Source organism: Papaver somniferum, chromosome 7 (genome assembly GCF_003573695.1).
Source record: "Papaver somniferum cultivar HN1 chromosome 7, ASM357369v1, whole genome shotgun sequence".
Lineage (NCBI taxonomy): Eukaryota > Viridiplantae > Streptophyta > Magnoliopsida > Ranunculales > Papaveraceae > Papaver > Papaver somniferum.
The window spans coordinates 32,329,309-32,349,082 of record NC_039364.1 but is presented as its reverse complement, the minus strand read 5'-3'; the positions used below and the strand labels follow the sequence as shown (position 1 = coordinate 32,349,082).

The 19,774-nt window shown below is 36.8% G+C and overlaps 2 protein-coding genes and 1 long non-coding RNA gene across 4 annotated transcripts; 1 reads left to right on the top strand and 2 right to left on the bottom strand.

Annotated features, from left to right (window-relative positions):
* Positions 1-1,464: 1,464 nt before the first annotated feature.
* LOC113297315 lies at positions 1,465-1,764 on the bottom strand. Its single transcript, XR_003333442.1, has 3 exons — positions 1,741-1,764; positions 1,622-1,659; positions 1,465-1,494 (listed from the first exon to the last, which is right to left on the bottom strand). It is a non-coding gene; the product is annotated as an uncharacterized LOC113297315 (long non-coding RNA).
* Positions 1,765-5,754: 3,990 nt separating this feature from the next.
* On the top strand, positions 5,755-9,629 carry LOC113296894 (protein EIN4-like). The gene is made up of 3 exons (XM_026545255.1): positions 5,755-6,252; positions 6,596-8,459; positions 8,877-9,629. Exons 2-3 carry the CDS (start codon positions 6,699-6,701, stop codon positions 9,420-9,422), a joined length of 2,307 nt encoding a protein of 768 aa, XP_026401040.1. The 5' UTR covers positions 5,755-6,252; positions 6,596-6,698; the 3' UTR covers positions 9,423-9,629.
* A 359-nt stretch (positions 9,630-9,988) lies between these two features.
* LOC113296893 lies at positions 9,989-17,896 on the bottom strand. 2 transcript variants are annotated; one of them, XM_026545253.1, is made up of 8 exons: positions 17,765-17,896; positions 16,985-17,041; positions 15,813-15,905; positions 14,732-14,866; positions 14,529-14,618; positions 13,284-13,430; positions 11,310-12,970; positions 9,989-11,157 (listed from the first exon to the last, which is right to left on the bottom strand). In XM_026545253.1, the coding sequence occupies exons 2-8, from the start codon at positions 17,018-17,020 to the stop codon at positions 10,167-10,169; spliced, it is 3,153 nt and encodes a 1,050-aa protein (XP_026401038.1). In that variant the 5' UTR covers positions 17,021-17,041; positions 17,765-17,896; the 3' UTR covers positions 9,989-10,166. The 2 variants fall into 2 exon arrangements, with proteins under 2 accessions (XP_026401038.1, XP_026401039.1); XM_026545254.1 differs by having other exon boundaries at positions 11,310-12,967.
* Between the last annotated feature and the right edge of the window lie 1,878 nt (positions 17,897-19,774).

Genomic DNA, 19,774 nt, shown 5'->3' with positions numbered 1-19,774 from the left:
TTTTTTTTTTCATTACTTCAATTCAAAACTCCCCATTTTATCTGTGATCCTGTTTTGTTATAAAAGGTGCTAGTTTTATTGATATATAAGGTGAAACTATGAAAGGAAAATGAAATGCAAATTGAAATTGGAATTCAGTACCTCATAGTTTTCATCTTCCTCAATTCTTCCACTTTCTCTTGAATTCGATATCAGCGTAGAAAGATGAGTGCAGCGCAAGATGGAGAAGCAGGGAACGTGTATTACTATCTAGCTCAGTTGCATTTCTCTCTTCATATAGTGAAGAACAACAAGTCAGTAAGTTCTTCATGTGCCATTCTTTTCCATCACGACCACTCTATTTAGTCATAGAAACATCCCGCAGCGGCAGAGATTAGTTGTGATCCATTTATCTTCTGCATATGATCCAGAGAAGGTGAAACCAGTTCGCAGGTACATTTATTTTTTCTACTTCTAAATTGGGTAAGACAGAAATTGCAGAAGAGAAAATGCACATAAGACAGGAAATAGCTTCTGTTCATATGGTTTCCAACACTTAACATGACAATGAATGATCCAACAAATTACATAAGCAACATAGTGGTATATCACCGGCAAGTATGTCGGTCAGATCCTTTCTGTTTCGATTTCAAGAATTGGAAATTGTCCAATATATCGGGTAAGCTACTCAGCTAGCAGCAATGTTTCTGAAAAACATACTAATTAGGCATAAAAAATGATATGAGATAATTGGTCATTCTAGATAGACAAATCTAATGAAATTTTCTACAACTTAATTCATGCCAATTGTTATACATATTTGTAATTTCACTTTCCGATCTATCTATCAATCTATCTACCATGGCGACAAATCCGGTAAATCAGTCGAAAAATATAACAATAAGAGCAACAATCAAAGCCTGATCAACAAGTCCAGGAAACATAGTTACTCTTAATTTTCTCCTCCCTGTTGTCAACTTCCCCAGCTTGTAAAATAAACTCGCCTGCATATAAAATAAATCAAAATCAGACATATAAACATCTAAATTCAGAAAGAATAAGCATAATTGCTTAGTACATAGAATTATTTAACGCAGTCACATTAGAAAGACCCATGTAATCCAATTGAGAACATAGAATAAGCATAATTGCTTGGAAGTTGGAACAAATTATGCTGCTGTATATTAAGCCAATTGAGAATCAGGAGAAAGACCCATGTAATCACATACATAAATGAGATCATAAAATTGATGAGAATGCCAATTTAAACACTACTAACTGTCTAAGAGTCCCAGAAGTAAACATTTCAGTGACAAGATTGATATTCCTCTTTGCTGTATCAAGTTATCAACCCAAGAAGTATAAAATTTCATGATATTTTTATGTTTCAATATCTTGAGAAGATGGATTTCACAGTATAATCTCTCAAGATCTTCAGGACTTTGTAAGAAATCATATACCTTGACTTGATTCCAAGTAACTTCAATCCCTTCATACTCATCAAACCCTTTATACCTAAAATCAATCAACAAAACCAAAAATCAACTAAAATCAAAATTTAACAAGCTCCAGTTTTCCAAAATCCCCAAAGTTTCAGACTTTTTAGAAATTTCATGAAAGGGGCCTAGAGATTTTTTCATACACTGTCTTTGAAGCACCTTTCCCAAGGATTTCATTGTACTGCAAAAAAAAAGTTAAATGAAAAAAAGAAAGAAAGAATGTAACAAAAATGAGAAGAGACGGAGGAGAAGTGGGAACTACGGCTGCGGAGTGCGGACGGAGAAGACGAAAGAAATAGAAATCTAGGGTTTTCAGGTTTTTATACCTATGGCAGGAGAAGAGACACGCGTCATAAATAGAAGAGAGGGTTAACGGGTTAACCCGCGGTTTCACGGTCCGGGCCGGGTTAATCCGTTTCTCGACGGGTCACCATTTCTCCAACCCGAACCCGGCTTGTTTAGAAACCAGCCAGTCCGGGTTCGGGTTTTCACGGGCCGGGCACGGATTAACCCGTGGGTTTCGACTTGTTTGCCAGCTCTAATTCCAAATTCGGTTTCCATAATTCCTGGAAATGCTCTGTCCAAAATAATGACCGAAAATATCTTTGGAAAATCTTTAACTAGTAAATGCACATTACTAATTCTTATTTTCCTAAAATAAAATTAAGACCTTAATTAAAAGATTCTTAACTTATTTATGTTTCGATCCTGGGATTTTCTTCCTGTAGCTATTAAGGAATAACTTTGAACAATTAAAGATAAACATTACTGCCTGTGTTCAAAGTGTGTCGACATCCTTACTTTGTAAGTCCTCTTTCATACTTACAACCTTGAAACCGATTTTCCACACTTCCAAACAAGTTTAGAATTGGTTCATCTGACTTTCAAGAACTATGTGATTGATCAAGAACACTCAATCACAAATCATGGGTTTAACGGTTCTACCTCCATGTGAGTATTGTGCATACTCACACTAGATTTCCAAAATTCGGTCTACTAGGTACTAGGATCGGTTCCCCACATATATATGGTATCTAACTTATATGTGTTGCACATGTCCATAGGATCGGTTCCCCTTTCTACTACAAACTTGTTGCACCTCATACAAGTATCGATTCCCCTTTGTGATGTGTTGCACCTCTTACTAGGATCGGTTCCCCTTTACCCAGATTTGGTCATACACAAATCACAAACTCGATCATACCATCTTAGGTGATTACTTAAGATCGATTAATAAAAGTCATACCAATACATAAGTCAGGCCTTTGTGAATAGTTTTACCAAGAACACAAACAAGTCATGAGCGGTTATACTAAATCACACATATTGGTTGTTCACAAGATATGCAATGAATAACAATACCAATAACGCCTCATGATTTCCTTTTCGATTCAGAAACAAGTTTATGAACTTACTTCCTTAAAACACATGTAAAACATTGTTTCCTGGGATGAAATCCTCACCTCATACCCATACATAATCACAATAACATTTAAACGATTATGTCGATGTCTTATCTACAAAGTTTAATGGTTAAGCAATAAACCTCTTATTGTATTCCTTAATACTATGTCTAACTAGAGTGTAATCCTGCTTCGCAGTTTTGTTTTCAATATGCACGACTTGAAAGACATAAGATACATATGGAACAAGTCAAGTCAAATTTACTAACCTCAAACTGAAGGATAATGTCTTTGTTGTCTTCAATCCATCTTCATATCTTTGTGAGTAACTGGAGCACAATACTTCTATCATTTCTAGTCTAACCTATCGAAGTTGACTGTAGTTTACAAATTAAGCGACTCGAGTTTTGGAACTAAATATGACAACCAATCTTGACATACCAACGCTTGGTGGGTTTAACTGAGCAGTGGTCTAACACATTAAGTTGTAACTCTCAGAATTGTATTTGAGTTTGGTACATTGCCTAAGAAAAAATTGGTGGTGTATTTTGGTACCCCCGCATTTTCAGATTACATGCTTGTGTTAGTTAGATTTCTTCCATATTATCCTTGTATTTCTCTTGTTATCTATTTATTTGTTTCTTTAGGTGAATCATCCAAATTCAATGAAACTGAATGTTGTGGTTGCTCACTCGGACCTGGTTGTTCTTTGATTCGTTCCGTTGACTCATCTCTTTCACATGTTCTTTTACCCAATTTTTTTCATGCATGTTCTGTTGTTGTATGTTCTGGGTTGAGCATGAATGGTGGGTTGAAGATGAACCTCCAGGTTTTGGGTTGGATGATGAGAATGAGATGAAACTGATTTGCTTTGGTCTAGAGTTTTGGGCTCTCATCTTGTTGTTGAGCTTCTGATATGGGAAAACATGGTATTTGAGGTCTTGAAGAGCATGTTCATAGCTTCAGAAATTTGGACAATCTTTTTCTACATTACCTATGAATCCACATCTATAACAGAGTGTTGGAATATATTCATAAGCAAATTGCACCCAACTAGGACCCATAATATTTAAGAAGATGCCCAACAAGAAATGTTTTGATAAATCCATTTCCAATTTATCTCTAACAGGTTTTCCACTGAGATCCACATCAAGAATCTTACCTGTTTCAGCCATGAGTTACTCTATTGCGGTTTTATCTTCAAGATATATAAGAAGATATAACATTTGAATCCAAAAACATCCTTTTTGAAACATGCACTAGGGTTTTCTTGGTACTTACTTCAATCTTCAAGTAACATCACCTATGATCCATGGTTGATGTTCAAGTATCATTTTCTTGTCACTTTCATGATACATGAAAACCTGATACTCAGAAGTGTTTGTTACCGTCTGGATATGCTTGTACGCGAGAGGGTGCCAGTGTCTCTTTATGGCAGATTTCAAAGTTAGGTATGAGAGGTTACCTGCTAGCACATGAAGTGCTAGACACTTGTTTTGGTGGGCATACATGAGGTCTATCATTCTCTCCGTTAACTGGAAAATATGAGACTCTTAATTGTCTTTTTTTGGGTTTTGATTCCTTAACTTTTAGTGAAAATTTTTATGATTTTGTGAAGCTTTTGTGATTGATGCCGAAGATTATTAGAACTTTATTCTCTAAGCAAACACGGGGGTAGAGATTTTTTTTCTTTTGAGAAGTTGGAAGCAGTAGAGAGGAAGGATGGGGATGGTGTGGATGATATCGAAGTGGCTTCTTGATTATTAAAATCACTTGAGCAAGCTTTAGAAAGAGTGTTGGAAGGATGTAAATCATTGCGTGTTATTTCTAATGGGTTCTTAGAATTCCGCGAAAGGGGTTCAGGCGTGGGAGGAGTTGTTGTGGTTGTTTTATTTTGATTGAATGAGTTCTTAATCCATGCATTGATGGGAGGAGGCGGTGATTTTTCAGCCATTGGTAAAAGAAGAAAGTGGAGAAAATAATAAGATAATAGATGAGCAGTTTTGGTTGAGGGAGCTGGGTGAAGGTTGATATATCCACAAATACAGAAATTCGAGCTTGGAGGTGTTTCTTGGAAAATGATAGAACTGGTATCAATTGATATTGTTGATGTTGAACTTTTTGCAACAATCAGTCTTCAATGAATCAGAACTAGAACAAAAACACTAACCCTACATAATTGATATGCGATTTTAGTTTCCTTGTCCTTAGTCAACGCAAGCGGCCACGCTTGACCATTTTTTCTAACGAATTTTCTACTTGACCATCAACAGAACGGCTAAGCAATTTGACACTCAACTTACCCATCAGAAATTTACCTTACAAACCAGAAGTCCAAGATTTGGTAATCCTTACAGTCATATCCAAAATAAATACTTTCAGTTTGTCAAGTATGGAATAAAAGGTCCATAGTCTTAACCTCCTCAAGTGTTTTAAGAGACGTGGGATATCTTTACCTATCAATTCTTTCCCCATGCTAGACACAAAATTGCTAACGAGGAACGGCGAATTACTGAGGAAGGTACCAAAATTCATATAAGACAGGATTTTTCGATTTGTCTTATATGAATTTTGGTAACCTGTCCACTAGTACCCATATTAGCAGTCATGATTAGACATGTCAAAAAAAGATCTTATCCCATTAGAAAAAAGTGATTAAAAGTGATTAGGATTAGCAGATAAAATGGAAAGAGAGAGAGATCCCTTAATTCCAACAATGTAATGAAAAGAGAGGAAAATTGTTTAATTTACAGCTTGCTCTTCTGACGTTGAGCAAGTGCTACTAAGTTAACTAAGAACGTCCAGGTTCTCTTCATGTACTAAAAGAATATAACACTGTGGGCCCTCTCTCACTCTCAACTTGTCTTTCTTTTCTCATTTTTCTCAGTCTCTCCATATGGCATAGTTTTTTCCTTTCTTTTTCACTTTTTTCCTCTGAACGTACATTCGCAAATTTGAAATACCCAAACAAGAAACAAAAAGAAAAAAATCATCACACCCTTTCATCTTTTTCCTCTTCAAGTATGGCAACAGCAGCAGCAGCAATATGATTTCTAGTATCAGAGACCCAATACGCGAAATAGTATCATACTGTTTAAGCGGTATTAACGGGGTTAGATGGCCGGATTTTGATGATCTTTTTGTGTTTCCATTTATATAATTGATTTCATGGAGGAAGAGGAGGGAGGGGAATATATTTAGGCTTTATAATTATGGTAGTAATAATCTTAGGCTTTATTGCTGGAAGTTAGAAAGCTGGTTTTTCGCAGACGGTATTTCCAAACAGTACCCAAAAAAAAAAAAGTTTGGCGAGGAAGATGAGATCTGAACCTGGTGGTTTTGTTGCGAATCTGGCTCTGGGGTTTCAATAGGTACTTTTTTTTTTCTTTCTTTCTTTCCATTTTTCATTTTTAACAATGGAGGTTATTTTGGATTTTATTGTTTATATTATTCTTCTGTTTAGTTGATAAGATATCATGTTAGTTACAGACATAGATAACAGTAGGGGAGATAAGGAGTAAAAAAAAGATAAAAAGAGAATTATTATTTTGAATATTATATGGAAGATTTTCAGATAGATGGGGGTATGTTAGATCTTGAAATCTAGCAAATGTTTTTTTTTTAATGGGCTTTGGGTTTTACTATTTTTAATTGAAAATATGAATCTTACAAGCAAAAAGGGTTTATTCTGATTTCATCTTTCTGCATTATTAGGTTTATGAGAGATTGAGTTTGATTTCTTTGTTTATTCAAATGGATTGAACAAGGAGGAGAAGGGAGAAACAAGAAGAAGAAGAATAAGCATTGTTCAGATGCAATGTTAAAAGTAATTGCTCCTGGTTTATTGATTTCGGTTCTACTGTTAGCGGGTTCTGTATCGGTTTATGCCCTGGATAGGTGTAATTGTGAGGAAGATGAAGGACTCTGGAGTGTGGAGAACATTTTACAATGCCAGAAGGCTAGTGATTTTTTGATTGCGATTGCGTATTTTTCAATACCCATTGAGCTCCTATACTTCCTGAGTTGCTCAAATCTGCCCTTCAAATGGGTACTTTTTCAATTCATAGCATTCATAGTCCTCTGTGGATTAACACATTTGCTCAACGGATGGACTTATGCACCACACACATTCCAGCTGATGCTAGCCCTTACCATCTTCAAATTTTTAACCGCTCTCGTCTCATGTGCTACTGCAATTACCCTTATAACTCTTATTCCTTTGCTTCTCAAAGTCAAAGTCAGGGAGCTTTTCTTGAAGAAGAAAGCTTGGGAGCTCGATCGAGAGGTTGAAATGATGAAGCAACAGAAAGAGACAAGCTTACATGTTAGAATGCTTACCAGGGAGATTAGGAAATCCCTTGATAGGCATACTATTTTGTATTCTACCTTGGTTGAGCTTTCAAAGACTTTGGATTTGCAGAATTGTGCCGTTTGGATGCCTAATGAAGATAAGACTGTCATGAATTTGACACATGAATTGGAGCAGAACCGGGATTCAGCAAATGTATCTCATTTTGCAATCCCAACTACTAATAAGGATGTTAGGGAAATCAAAGACAACAAGGGAGTGAAGATTTTGAGTTCTGATTCAGCTCTAGGAATGGGTAGTTGTGGGGGAGATGGAGAACCAGGTGCAGTGGCTGCAATTAGAATGCCAATGCTGAGAGTTTCTAACTTCAAAGGAGGAACCCCAGAACTAATCCAGGCTTGTTATGCTATACTCGTATTGGTTCTTCCGAGTACAGAAGTTAGGGTTTGGAGTTGCCATGAATTAGAAATTATCGAGGTAGTTGCTGATCAGGTTGCTGTTGCTCTTTCTCATGCTGCTGTTTTGGAAGAATCTCAGTTGATGAGAGTGAAACTTGAGGAACAGAATCGTGCATTACAACAGGCAAGAAAAGATGCACTAATGGCAAGCCAGGCAAAGAATTCATTTCAGAAAGTGATGAGTAATGGCATGAGAAGGCCGATGCATACTATCTCGGGATTATTGTCAATATTACAGCAAGAAAATCTAGGTACTGAACAGAAGATAATTGTTGATGCAATGGCGAAAACCAGCAGTGTTCTTTCAACTTTGATTAATGATGTAATGGAGATTTCTGATCGAGACCGTAATCGGATGCCATTAGAGATGCGACCATTTGGGCTGCATTCTATGATTAAAGAAGCAGCTTGCCTTTCGAAATGCTTGTTTGTTAGCCAGAATATTGGTTTCAGACTAGAGGTTGATAGTTCACTGCCTGATCGGGTACTTGGCGATGAAAGACGGATTGTTCAGGTTATTCTACATATGGTTGGGAATTTGTTGAACGTGTGTGACAAAGGAAATACTGTAACTTTTAGGGCTTCAACAGTGAGAGGAAATGATTCGTGGAACGATCAAAGATGGGCAGTTTGGAGGTCAGGTTCTTCTGATGGATATGCTTATATGAAACTTGAAATTGGGAGAAATAGTGATGGTCCTTCAACATCGACAGAGAACTTGGTCACATCAGCACAGCTTAACAATCGGATTAACAGCAGTGAGGGACATGAGGGGAGTTTGAGCTACAGTGTGTGCAAAAAACTTGTCCGGGTAAGAATGCTTAATCCTTCACGTATTTATTTATTATGTGTAGAAATGAATAATTCTGAACTTGCATGGTTTTCAAATTCATCTGTTGAACAATTTCATTAAAAAGTTGAGGGAAACATATATGCTATTCCAGATTCAAAGTTTTTATGAGAACCATAAAGATTTATCTACTCTTTAAGTCTGTAAGCATGTGATTGTTAAGCGTAGATACCAAAGTTTTCTTTTACTTGTGTGTATAAAATTTGCTATTTCACTTTTGAAGAGTTCAAATACAATTATAGTCTATATGATATTCACTTTTGGAATTGATAATTGGAGGTTTCTTTGTGATTTAAAGTTCAAGGAAGATATTCACTGATCTTAAAAACTTCTGATCGATGATCTGTTTCTTGCTAAAAATACTCTAATATTTTGCAGATGATGCAAGGAAACATATATGCTATTCCAGATTGCAATGGGCATGTTCAACTTATGGGCATTGTCCTCCGGTTTCAACTCCAAATGTCGATTGGAGGTAGCAATTTTGAACCAGGAGGATCCTCCGAGAGTGCACCGCCCTCAAATTCTTTATTCCGTGGTCTCCAAGTGTTATTGGCGGATTATGATGACACAAACAGAGCTGTTACTCGAAAATTACTTGAAAAGCTCGGCTGCGACGTGACATCTGTTTCATCCGGTTTTGATTGCTTGAGTTCTTTGGGTCGACCAGGATCCTCTTTCCATATTATTCTTTTGGATCTTCACATGCCCGAGATGGATGGTTTTGAAGTTGCAATGAGAATAAGAAAGTTCCGCAGTCGTAACTGGCCATTGATCATAGCTCTTACAGCAAGTGGCGACGAAGAATTATCAGAAAAATGTTTGGAAATGGGAATGAATGGAGTAATTCGTAAACCAGTTCTTTTATCGGGAATTGCAGATGAAATCCGCCCTGTTCTTCAGCAGGCAAATAGAAATTTATGAAAGGTCAGATCAAATAAGATCGTGTCTTGGATTCTAATATTATTATACAAATATTGTGCAGTTGATATTTTTTCTGACATTTCTAAGGGGGGATTTCAATCGAATAAATGAGCGGTTTTGAGAACCCCCTTTGGGATCCAGGCCTAGAAAACTTACCTTACACCAATTTACAATGAAAAAAATGGTATACCAACAAATTTGACTTTACTTTTTTTTTGTGTGTGGGGTAATGCAAGTTTACTTCTTAGAATTCTAGTATTTTGTTTGAAGTTTGCCAAAAAGGAACATTGAGCTGCAGATTTTGAAATAAAGGGAGTCCCCGACTGACAGTCTGAACTGAAATGATGCAAAAACTTGGACCATTGGGGCAGTCCACACTTCAAGAAAAACAGAAATTGGTGAGCTGAAAGCCTGAAATGATGCAAAAACCTTTGAACCACGCTTCAAGAAATCATTCTCTCTAAAATTTACTTATGTATCCCCTATCATTTTACTGAGATTTAATCAAGGGTTAAAATTTGAGCTGACCATTACCGTCCCCGGAACACACCCACTGAAACAATCCATTTTTGTTTTGTTTTGGGTTATTTCATTTTGATTATTACTGTACAATAAATAATTAGGAACAAAATTTTGATCCAGAACCAGGAAGATACAGAAGGAAGCTAAACGACTTCCGGATTGGTAGTTCCCAAGAGCTAAACTGCTAGAATTGATACAAAACAAGAAGTGCACTGCTATGCATTACTTGTTTCCTTCACCTGCAGCTAAACCGATCAAGCTAGTGATCACATCTTCAAGTTGCGAGAAATGAACCAAAAATTGTTCGTGGTGATTCATGGTAGAGATATGCTGCTGTTGCTGCTGCCACAGAGCAAGACCATCGCCCATAAATTTCAAACCCCTTTGCAGCAACGCCATTCCTTCACCAATTTCGTCGGGGAGAGAAAGAAGCTTCCTTTTTTTCGTGCTTGCTAGTTTCTCACCACCAGTATCAGCATTGTCAATCTCCATCATAATTTTTGTATCTTCTTCTCTTTCAATATTACATAGTACGATCCTCCTAACTGCTTCCTTCAGCACTAATCCTTCCTTCAGAAGCATAGCAAGTTGCTCTACAGTACATGGTTCGATCACTAACAAAGCCACTTCCTTTTCAAGAAAAGCCTTCAGCTCGAACATAAATCTATCCTCATCTTTTTCATTTCCAGTCTCTATATCGAATGAAAGCGCTGCTTCCTGTGGAACAAATCTCCATAACTGATTGCACGAAGTATGGGCTGCAAAATGTCCAAATCCAGTGATCGCCAAATGAGAAAATGCCCAATGCCCCTCCCTCAGTAACATGTGATATAGCTCCCACAAAGCAGTGCTTGTTTTGCTATCCTCACTTTCAACAATTTCGATATCACCTAGGCCTGCCATTAAAAGAGACAAATTTGGTTTGCATCGGTACAAGCAACCACTAGTATTACCATCTTCCAACAATGAGGCTACTGCAGCAGAACCAGCACCCCTGGTGGAAACAAACAAGGAATGGAGTTCCACTATGAACTCTTTCATCTGGTTGCAGGCATTTAGGTGTTTCATACTTGATATGATCCCTATTATTTGATTTAAAAGCTCACAATAATCCTCCTTTGAACTATCTGTCTTAGCATTCCGGTATCCACGAACGACAGAACTAGCAAAATTCAAGGTCTTGAGGTAATCAGCATTACTAATTTGGCTGTCGCTGCACACACAAAAGGACATACCAAAAAAAAAAACAGAAAGATAAGTATCTTGTCAGTTTCATCCGTTATGAAATTAAATAAGAGTCCTCTTTCTTCAAACCAGCAAGAATTTAAGCATTCATTTACACTTAAAAGTTGATTCACTACTTACAGACAGTGTAACGCGGAGGACATAGCATAGACAGGTTCCCCAAGAAGAAAAGAACTGGAATATGACTTTGACATGTTATCTACCAGAAGTAACTTTTCTTTGTTCTCCTCAATATACCCAACATATGCAGTAACAATTCTTTCCATAGCAAGTTTTTTCAGGTCATTCGTCAGCAAATGCAGGGGAAATCCTTCAGTGAGCAGGGTCATGTACATGAAAGATGACAAAGTTGGCGATCTATCATTGATCATGTAATTGTATGCTCGATCAGTAGTACCTTTTGGGGTGTGAGTAAGAATCCTACAGATAGATCTAGCCATCTTCCTCAAAGGATGGTCACACTTCATTAGGCGTGGTTCGGATGATGAAGCAACGAACTTGAATAACACGCAAAGTTTATCCATGATCTCGTTCACTATCTCTATATCAGCATGACGCACAATAAAGCAGCAGAGTTCTGTTATAATCTCTGAGAGAATAAAATGAGGGTGAAGAAAGTTCTCAAGAAGGAAGTATTCCACCTCCCAACAACCTAAACTTGATGAGCACTCTACAATCATGAAGATCTTCAGCGCATGCAAAATAAAAGAGAACATGGGCTGCCAGGTTAACTGTGGCACTGTTCCAGAACAGCGTAGTACAGGAATATGCAGAGCAAGAATAGAGGAGTAGGCCTCTTCTTCTATAAAAGAGTCAAATAGCCATCCAAGCTTTCTAGAATATCCAAGTCTTGTATCCTCTCTGATGCCAGGAGAATGTTTCAGAAGATTAAGAAATAACGCCACTCGCCCAAGCAATAAAATTCTTGCTTTGGGCATAGCTTGACCATTTACAGTGAATATTTCATCCCCTGGAATTCTTAGATTCATATTATTTTCTTCAAAATCAAAAGAGGTTGAAGGAAAAGTTTCATCTGGGAACAATGAATCTAAAACTCGGAGAACCGTATCCTGCTTCACTGCAGCTGAATCTAGTAGGTTTGAAAGTAGAAGCACATAAGCTGGCTCCAAATATTGTGCCAATGCTTCACTTGGAGCCCTGAGACGAGAGGTCTCTTTGCTCAATGAAATGCCGAAAGCTGAAATCCTCAATACAAATAAACCAATCTCACTGTAGACTTTGACTGCTTCAGATGCGTATAGGGAGGATATTCGAACGACGTTAAGTAAGTAAAATTTCACAGGATAAAATATCCTTTTTGCTTCAGCTGAGGTTATGTCTTCTGGACAGGCTTTAGAAGAAGACCAAGACTCAGATGCACACCTCAGCAACTCAGTGGCAAGTGAAATTAGCTTCAATATAATATCTGAGACATTAATCTTTGAAACTAAAACCCCCTTACCCAGCTGCAGCAGCCCAACCACACCTTTCCATGATACATTCAAAATTGCGACCAGACTCCCATCACCAACAGCTGCAAGGAGACCCAATTCGCCCAACTGGTCTACCGTACATTTTATTAAGTTAATAACGAGATTCACATTATCAAGCTTTTCCCTTTCCACGGAGCTTTGTTCTTCATCCACAGTTCTCATGACTAAATCACAATATGAATCTAAATTAAGGGCTTGGGAATATGCTCTACAGAGTCTTACTGAAGCATCGAGGATTAGCTGTGTCACCTTCAATACTTCTGAAGATGTAGGTGATTGGATTCTCTGCTTCAAAATAAAATACGATAATAAACTTAGGTTCATTTTGTGGTGAATAAGAACACATCAAATTATTCAGATTAAATGATAAAGTTGATACTTGATAAAGCACAAAAAACATCCAAACTCAATCCCAACTCCTACGATATCTACAGCATTGGAGTGAATCACGACGGAATAGACTTATCAAGTAAGATGAGTGCAGCTGGTGGTGTAACACTAACAAAATATAGTTTTAAATATCAAAAATTATTTTCCGGGAGCATTGCAGAAACAACTTACTAACTGATTGACTAGAATGGATTTTTAAAATGCAAAGTACCTTGAACTCTGAAATTGAAACTTTGGTTACAATTAAGCACTCAGAGATGTATCTCTCAACAAGCACTAAGACGTTCCTCTCAATTATGGGTGATCTTGTCAAAGCTGAAAAGGCAGCCACAAAGAAGCTTAACAGGTCCATAATCAACTGCAAAAGTTCAACCGTCAACAGATCATTAGAAAGATATAAACTGTCAGGACATTTTCACAATATAGCCAGTGATACGACGCCCTGAAGCATAGATAATTAAACAAACAGCATACTGTACCTAAGAACCCACAGTATCAAAAAGAAATTTCATAGATATACCTTACACATGAACGTCTTCCATTCTTTTCTGGTGGGAGTTTAATAAGAAAAAGTGAAACAGCAAAGTCCGGTAACGATAAGGCAAACAAACAAAAGAATTATAAAAGAGATTAAGTTGGCAGTATCCAGTGGGTCACGCATGGAGAAGAAGCAAGGATTGATATTTGCTTCGGATGTTCCCATCCAAAGTCTTTAACTGAGTAACTGGACAATCTGGGGTCGAAAACTCTAAAAATAGCCTCGAAGTTTGGAATTAAACTCAAAGTGTCCCATAGTAAAAAATGAGTTGAAGTGCATAATGTGATTGGGTGCAACAGCTTTAACTACCTCCTTTATTTACCTCCTCTAATTTCTTGCTTCTTGTCTGTAATTATTTTCTACTATGTTATAAAGCATTAGTAATTATTTGCTACTTCTGGACTCTGTAAGATTCTTGTTTTGCCCCAGGTTAGCAAATGAGACATTACATAAACCAGAAAGTAAGATCATGTAACGATGTTCTTAATTTTGGATACCACATAGGTCACTTTATTCGGTTTAATTAGCATGCAGGTTGAAGAACTAGGTGCTTAAGATGATAGGTGACCCGCAATCATCCTCAAATTACTGCACACTGTCGGGACAACGTAATTACTTAATGTAAGAAACAAAACTAAGTGTTAGGACTTGGTTCGAGACTCGAGTACAACACTTAATTAATGCGAAATTGGAAATAAGCTCGTGTAAAACCTCTCCTGAAATCCCCATATCCTTGTACTGTGCATAGAAAACCACATATGATTGAGCGCACAGTCATTCACAATTAAGCTTTTGAGAGAAAAAAATGTGGCTATGGCTCCAGACCATATCTCTCTACTCATGTTTGTATCCTTTATCTATTCTCTATGTACTACACATTTACAAGTACAGGTAAACTGTATAATACATATCACATACCTGAATATACACACTGGAACCGGTTTCTTCCTGAGATTCTTCTATTAATATAAGTATCAGGTTCAGATGCTTACCGCACCAACCGCTTGCCTAAATTACAAAATTCGTAATTTATGATCAGTGTCCAATCCAGTCTTGAAAAGTACTGTAATTACCGTTTCAAACAACTAATAAGAACAAAAGTGTGCAAAAGTAAAAAATACCTTTATTCCAAAAGACACAAATTGTTCAAGACATCCAGAAACATCCACTTCTACATATTTGGCAGCAACATGCAAAATACTTCTATTTAATATGCACTGTGGCATATCCAAGCAAGTGGAATCTTCCCATAGCATCTATCATGATGTTAAGGTAAGAAACATTACAAGACTAAAGCCTGAGTACAGACATAAAATTAAATGGAGTATTCTGCAATCAAGATATATTCTATCAACCTGTATCAGTTCCACCAGAATGGTCTTGCCAGTACTTTCTGAACACGAAACTATTGAAGCTTCTTCTCAGGATATTAGTACTATCAAATTATAGAGATGTCTACTTCCGTGCAAGAAAAACAATGGGAATGTGAACTTCAACAAATACACGTCTTACCACATATTGAGTTAATCAGAAATACAATTTAATCACTGTAAGCTTGCTAGAGAATATAGAATATGCAAAGCTGTTCCTTCAGAACATTCTGTCACATATCTCACTGCATAGTAACATTTGTCCGGAAGGTAAGTCTCGCAATCCATTTACTGCGGTCATCGATACATAGTCCCAGAGGATTGTTAAAGCAGTGCAACATCTTGTCTCTAGCTGTCTAATATCTTTAAATACAGTCACTGAGTTCTAAGTCCTGCACCTCAATAAGGTTTAGTAGATAACTGGTATACATAGTTCTGGACAAAAAGAAACTAGCTGTCTAATGTCTTCACGGGGCTTAGTGGAGCACATGAAGCTTCTAGGCCACTTTTGAACAAAAAACAATAGCATACCAATTTCATGCAAACAGATGATCTCTAATTCTTAAACTAAAGAAAAAAAAAACAGCATTCAAGGATTTGTTTGTTATATCTTTTTCTTGTTGGCTTGTTTCGTCCTTGTGATCATGGAATCAGGGTACATCCTGTTGATGTAATTCACCTCATTATCAAAAATGAACAAATAGACTTGGTAATTGAACTAGATTTGTACCAAAAAGTTTCTCCAGATATTACATGCTAACATACTGAGAATGCATATTCAGAAAATAAGCATGACAATTCAAAATAAAGAAGTAAAACAACATTTGGATACTGTAAGACGTTCGAAAAGGGAGGCCAACTCAGACGTTTCAGATAATTTTGAATCCCTGAGTTGGTTGATCAGATGCATACGACTTTCTAACACCTGAAAGAGAAAATGTTGATAGTTAATGCCAAATGGACAAGATACATAGGCCATCTCCACAGTTCTTAATTAAACTTTTCGTAACTTGAATTCTGATGCATAGTTTTGAAAGACAAAGTAGCAGGCCAAAACAACAAAACTTAATAATACCATAATGAAGGTGTCTTTTTTTTTCATCATAAATAGCTGATCATCGAGGAAGGGATAAGATCATGCAACCAAATTCACCAATAATCTTCACTTCTAATAGCTAATAATTCCCATGATTTCAAGCCATAACAACATGATAACACTCGGAACAGATTATTGAAATATGAATTAAGAAGGAAAAGATAAAACCCCTTTGTTCTTTTTTTCTTTTTCCTGTCTTTTGTTGGTAGGTCTGCCTAAGCAAGTTAGTAATCCTAGAGTTTACGGGTCCAAGTTATTAAATCATTTATTCAAGTTTCAAAGCTGACATGACAAAGGTATGATTCAATCACGAATCCCAATGGCTCTCCATAACCAGAAACTAGCTAATAATATGCATAGGTCCCCTGGTAAATGCACTTTACAGATAAAATCTGTCTCTTCCTCCAGTCTAAGACTTGAGTAAGACCTCTTAAGCCGATGGCAGTGGGATGACCACTTTACTGCAGTTGGGTCTCAGTGGGATATCTTTACGATTTTCATTGGGCACTTTGGCACAACCAATTTATAAGTTATAAAAGCTAGTTTGCATTCAACATTCTCAAGTTTCTTCTTTTCATATAATTCTAGTGAGATTGAAGTGAGGTTTCATGAGCCTGTGAACTGAATGCATATAAATGCATATATTCGTACGGAAGGAACTCTCCACCAAGCCTCTTTGAGATTACTCCATAAGTCACCTGTTCTTACTCTTATTCTTGTAATGAGAAGATTATACTAAGGGCCAGAATAGTATAGTTAGAAAATGCTTATAGAAGTATAAGACACAATCTACGTGTGTGTCATGACCTGACCTATCATATCAGATAGAAGTCATGCACGCCAATAAGCATAAAAGCAAATATATAAGGATTATTTAAGCAATTACACACAACTGCAGTCAAATATACCTCAGAAGAAACCGTCTTCTGCTGTCCTTCATCCATAATGTCAACCTTCTCTTCTACCTTTAGTGTTACACAACATAAAATGTAAAAATTAGCTAGATGATTAAGGAAGTTGTGTATAATACAACAATTAAACACGAACGATTAACTAATAAGAATATCAAAAGACAGCTCCAAATAATAAATCAAGACAGCGGTGGCTAACATCCAAACAAGGGAAAAAGAATATATATGATTGCCATCTAGTGAAATCTAGTAAGACAAAAAAGAAAAAATACTGTGAAGAATTAAGAAACAGCTCCAGTAGCCCAGTAAAATATACAATTCACAACATCAAAAAACACTGTGAAGAATTAAGATTATGCAAACAAAGCACACCATATGGTATTGGTTCCCAAAGGAGCCCAAATTGCTCAAAGTTCTACACCAGATTGAAATACAAACAACTATTTATCAAATTTAGGATGGTATGTAGGTCGAAGAATCAAAACTGCTAGTGCTTCAAAAACATTTTTGGGGATACTTTTGTGAAGACAATAAACCCTAACTATCGGGAACCAAGTATAAAATCTCACTACTCGAAACCATAAATGGCCTCAGATTCGTCGATGAAATCAGAAATTGATGATGAGACATCAAACTTATCTTCTGAACCAATTTAAGATTTTGCCCTAAAAACGAATTTAAATATTTTGTGGCGAAATGAAATTTCATATGGCATAGATTTTACCCTAAAAGTGGTGATTAACGAATTAAGAGAGGAAAATGAGATGAAGTGCGTACCTCGCTGTTTAAAATGACATCCTTCGGCAAGTTTGCATCGTCGTCCACTGCTAACAGGGAAGACTGAAAGGTGCCAGACTCACTGAGATAATGGTGGAGAGGGACAGAGTTATGGCGGGAACTCCAAGTCGAAGCGTGTTTTTGTGTTTGGGAGAATCGGTAAAAGGCCAGTTTGATATATCGCTGAAATTTTCATTTTTGGTCCTCTAACTTTTCAGTATTACCCGGCATGTCCGCGCCGGATAGTTTTGATAGTTGCGGCAAACAAAGTAATTGGGACGAGCAGTCCGGCCTGGCACATTGTGTTATATAGATACACATCCAGAAGTTGCTTTTTGATTTCTGGAAGTAAAAAATCAGAAGTCAGTTTGGGTACACAAACTCTAGAAGCAAGAAAGTAAAAATTTTGTGAAACAAAATGTTTTTTTGCTTCTGACTTCTACTTCTGATATTCAAACGCGCTAGGCATAATATTTATCAAAACACTTTGTAACAAACTTTTACCAAAAATTGTGTATGGTATTTTTTTTTTCAAAGTGTTGTTGGCGAGAAGCACTTTCATTTTAGGACCGCTTTTAAAAGCTATTCTGAAAAACCAGGGATCTAACAACCACACCCAATATTTCGTTTAGGCAATCTGTATGGACTAACTCCAATATATTTCCAAGAGAATCAACTAGACAGTTAGACTCAATCAAGGAAAATACATCAAAGAGCCATATCTCAATTTCTCAAATCAATCGGCAAATGAACAGATAGAAATCTGTGAGCCGGATTAATATGAGAAATAACTTGGATGATACCAAAGACCAATATCCGAGCGTCAATCAATTTCAATCAACAACCAAAGGTTGGATTTACCAATTGATTGAACTACGCACAACCTGTGGTATTTCAATTATATAAAAATTAATGCGAAAAAGAAATAACACAGACACCAGAAATTTTGTTAACGAGGAAACTGCATATGCAAAAAAAAAAAACGGGACCTAGCCCAGATTTGAACACCACAATGTATTAAGCCGCTACAGACTCTAGCCTACTACAAGTTAACTTCGGACTGGAATGTAGTTGAGCCTTAACCAATCTCACACTGATTAAGGTACAGTCGCGTTCCTTATGCCTCTTGAACCACGCCAGATTCTGCGCACTTGATTCCCTTAGCTGATCTAACCCACAACTAAGAGTTGCTACGACCCAAAGTCGAAGACTTGATAAACAAATCTGTCTCACACGGAAAAGTCTATTGAATAGATAAATCTGTCTCCCACAGAAATACCTACGAGTTTTTGTTTCGTCTTTTGATAAATCAAGGTGAACAGGAACCAATTGATATACCGGTCTTATATTCTCGAAGAACAGCCTAGTAATATCAATCACCTCACAATAATCTTAATCGTATGGAAGCGAAACAATATATTATAGAATCACAAACGATGAGACGAAGATTTTTGTGACTGCTTTTTATCTTACCTATCGGAGATTAAGTCTCGAGCAAATCTTAGAGAAGATAATACTTAGCACGATAGAACAAAGTAAGATCAGAACATGCAACTACAGAGAAATTGTTGGGTCTGGCTTCTGCAGAATCCCAATGAATTCTTTAAGTCGTTAACCTATAATGGTTTTAAGAAAAACCTAGGTTAAAGTATAATCGACTCTAGTCGCAACTAGTATCACACAGGAGGTGTGGGGATTAGGTTCCCCAGTTGCTAGAGTTATCCCTTATATGTTCTTCAAATCAGGGTTTGCAATCAATGCTACCTTGGTAATAAAGCATTCAATATTCACCATTAGATGAAAACCTGATTAGAGTCAAGCTAATATGTTTCAAACGTTAGATCGAACTTAGCTTGTTATACACAAATGAAATGTGACTTCATTTAGGTATGAGTAACCGTACCTAAACGTGAGCACATGGTTGGCTCAACAATAGTTAGATCGAACTTAGCTTGTTGTACACAAATGAAATGTGACTTCATTTAGGTATGAGTAACCGTACCCAAACGT

Excerpts from the sequence above, each read along its gene's own strand:
- LOC113296894 (XM_026545255.1), top strand. The coding sequence starts at position 6,699 with ATGTTAAAAGTAATTGCTCCTGGTTTATTGATTTCGGTTCTACTGTTA. Across the intron at positions 8,460-8,876 it reads TGTGCAAAAAACTTGTCCGG|ATGATGCAAGGAAACATATA; the intron begins GTAAGAATGCTT and ends AATATTTTGCAG.
- LOC113296893 (XM_026545253.1), bottom strand. The coding sequence starts at position 17,020 with ATGGATGAAGGACAGCAGAAGACGGTTTCTTCTGAG. Across the intron at positions 14,867-15,812 it reads CCCTTTTCGAACGTCTTACA|ATGCTATGGGAAGATTCCAC; the intron begins GTATCCAAATGT and ends ACATCATGATAG. Across the intron at positions 14,619-14,731 it reads TTGTGTCTTTTGGAATAAAG|GCAAGCGGTTGGTGCGGTAA; the intron begins GTATTTTTTACT and ends TTTGTAATTTAG.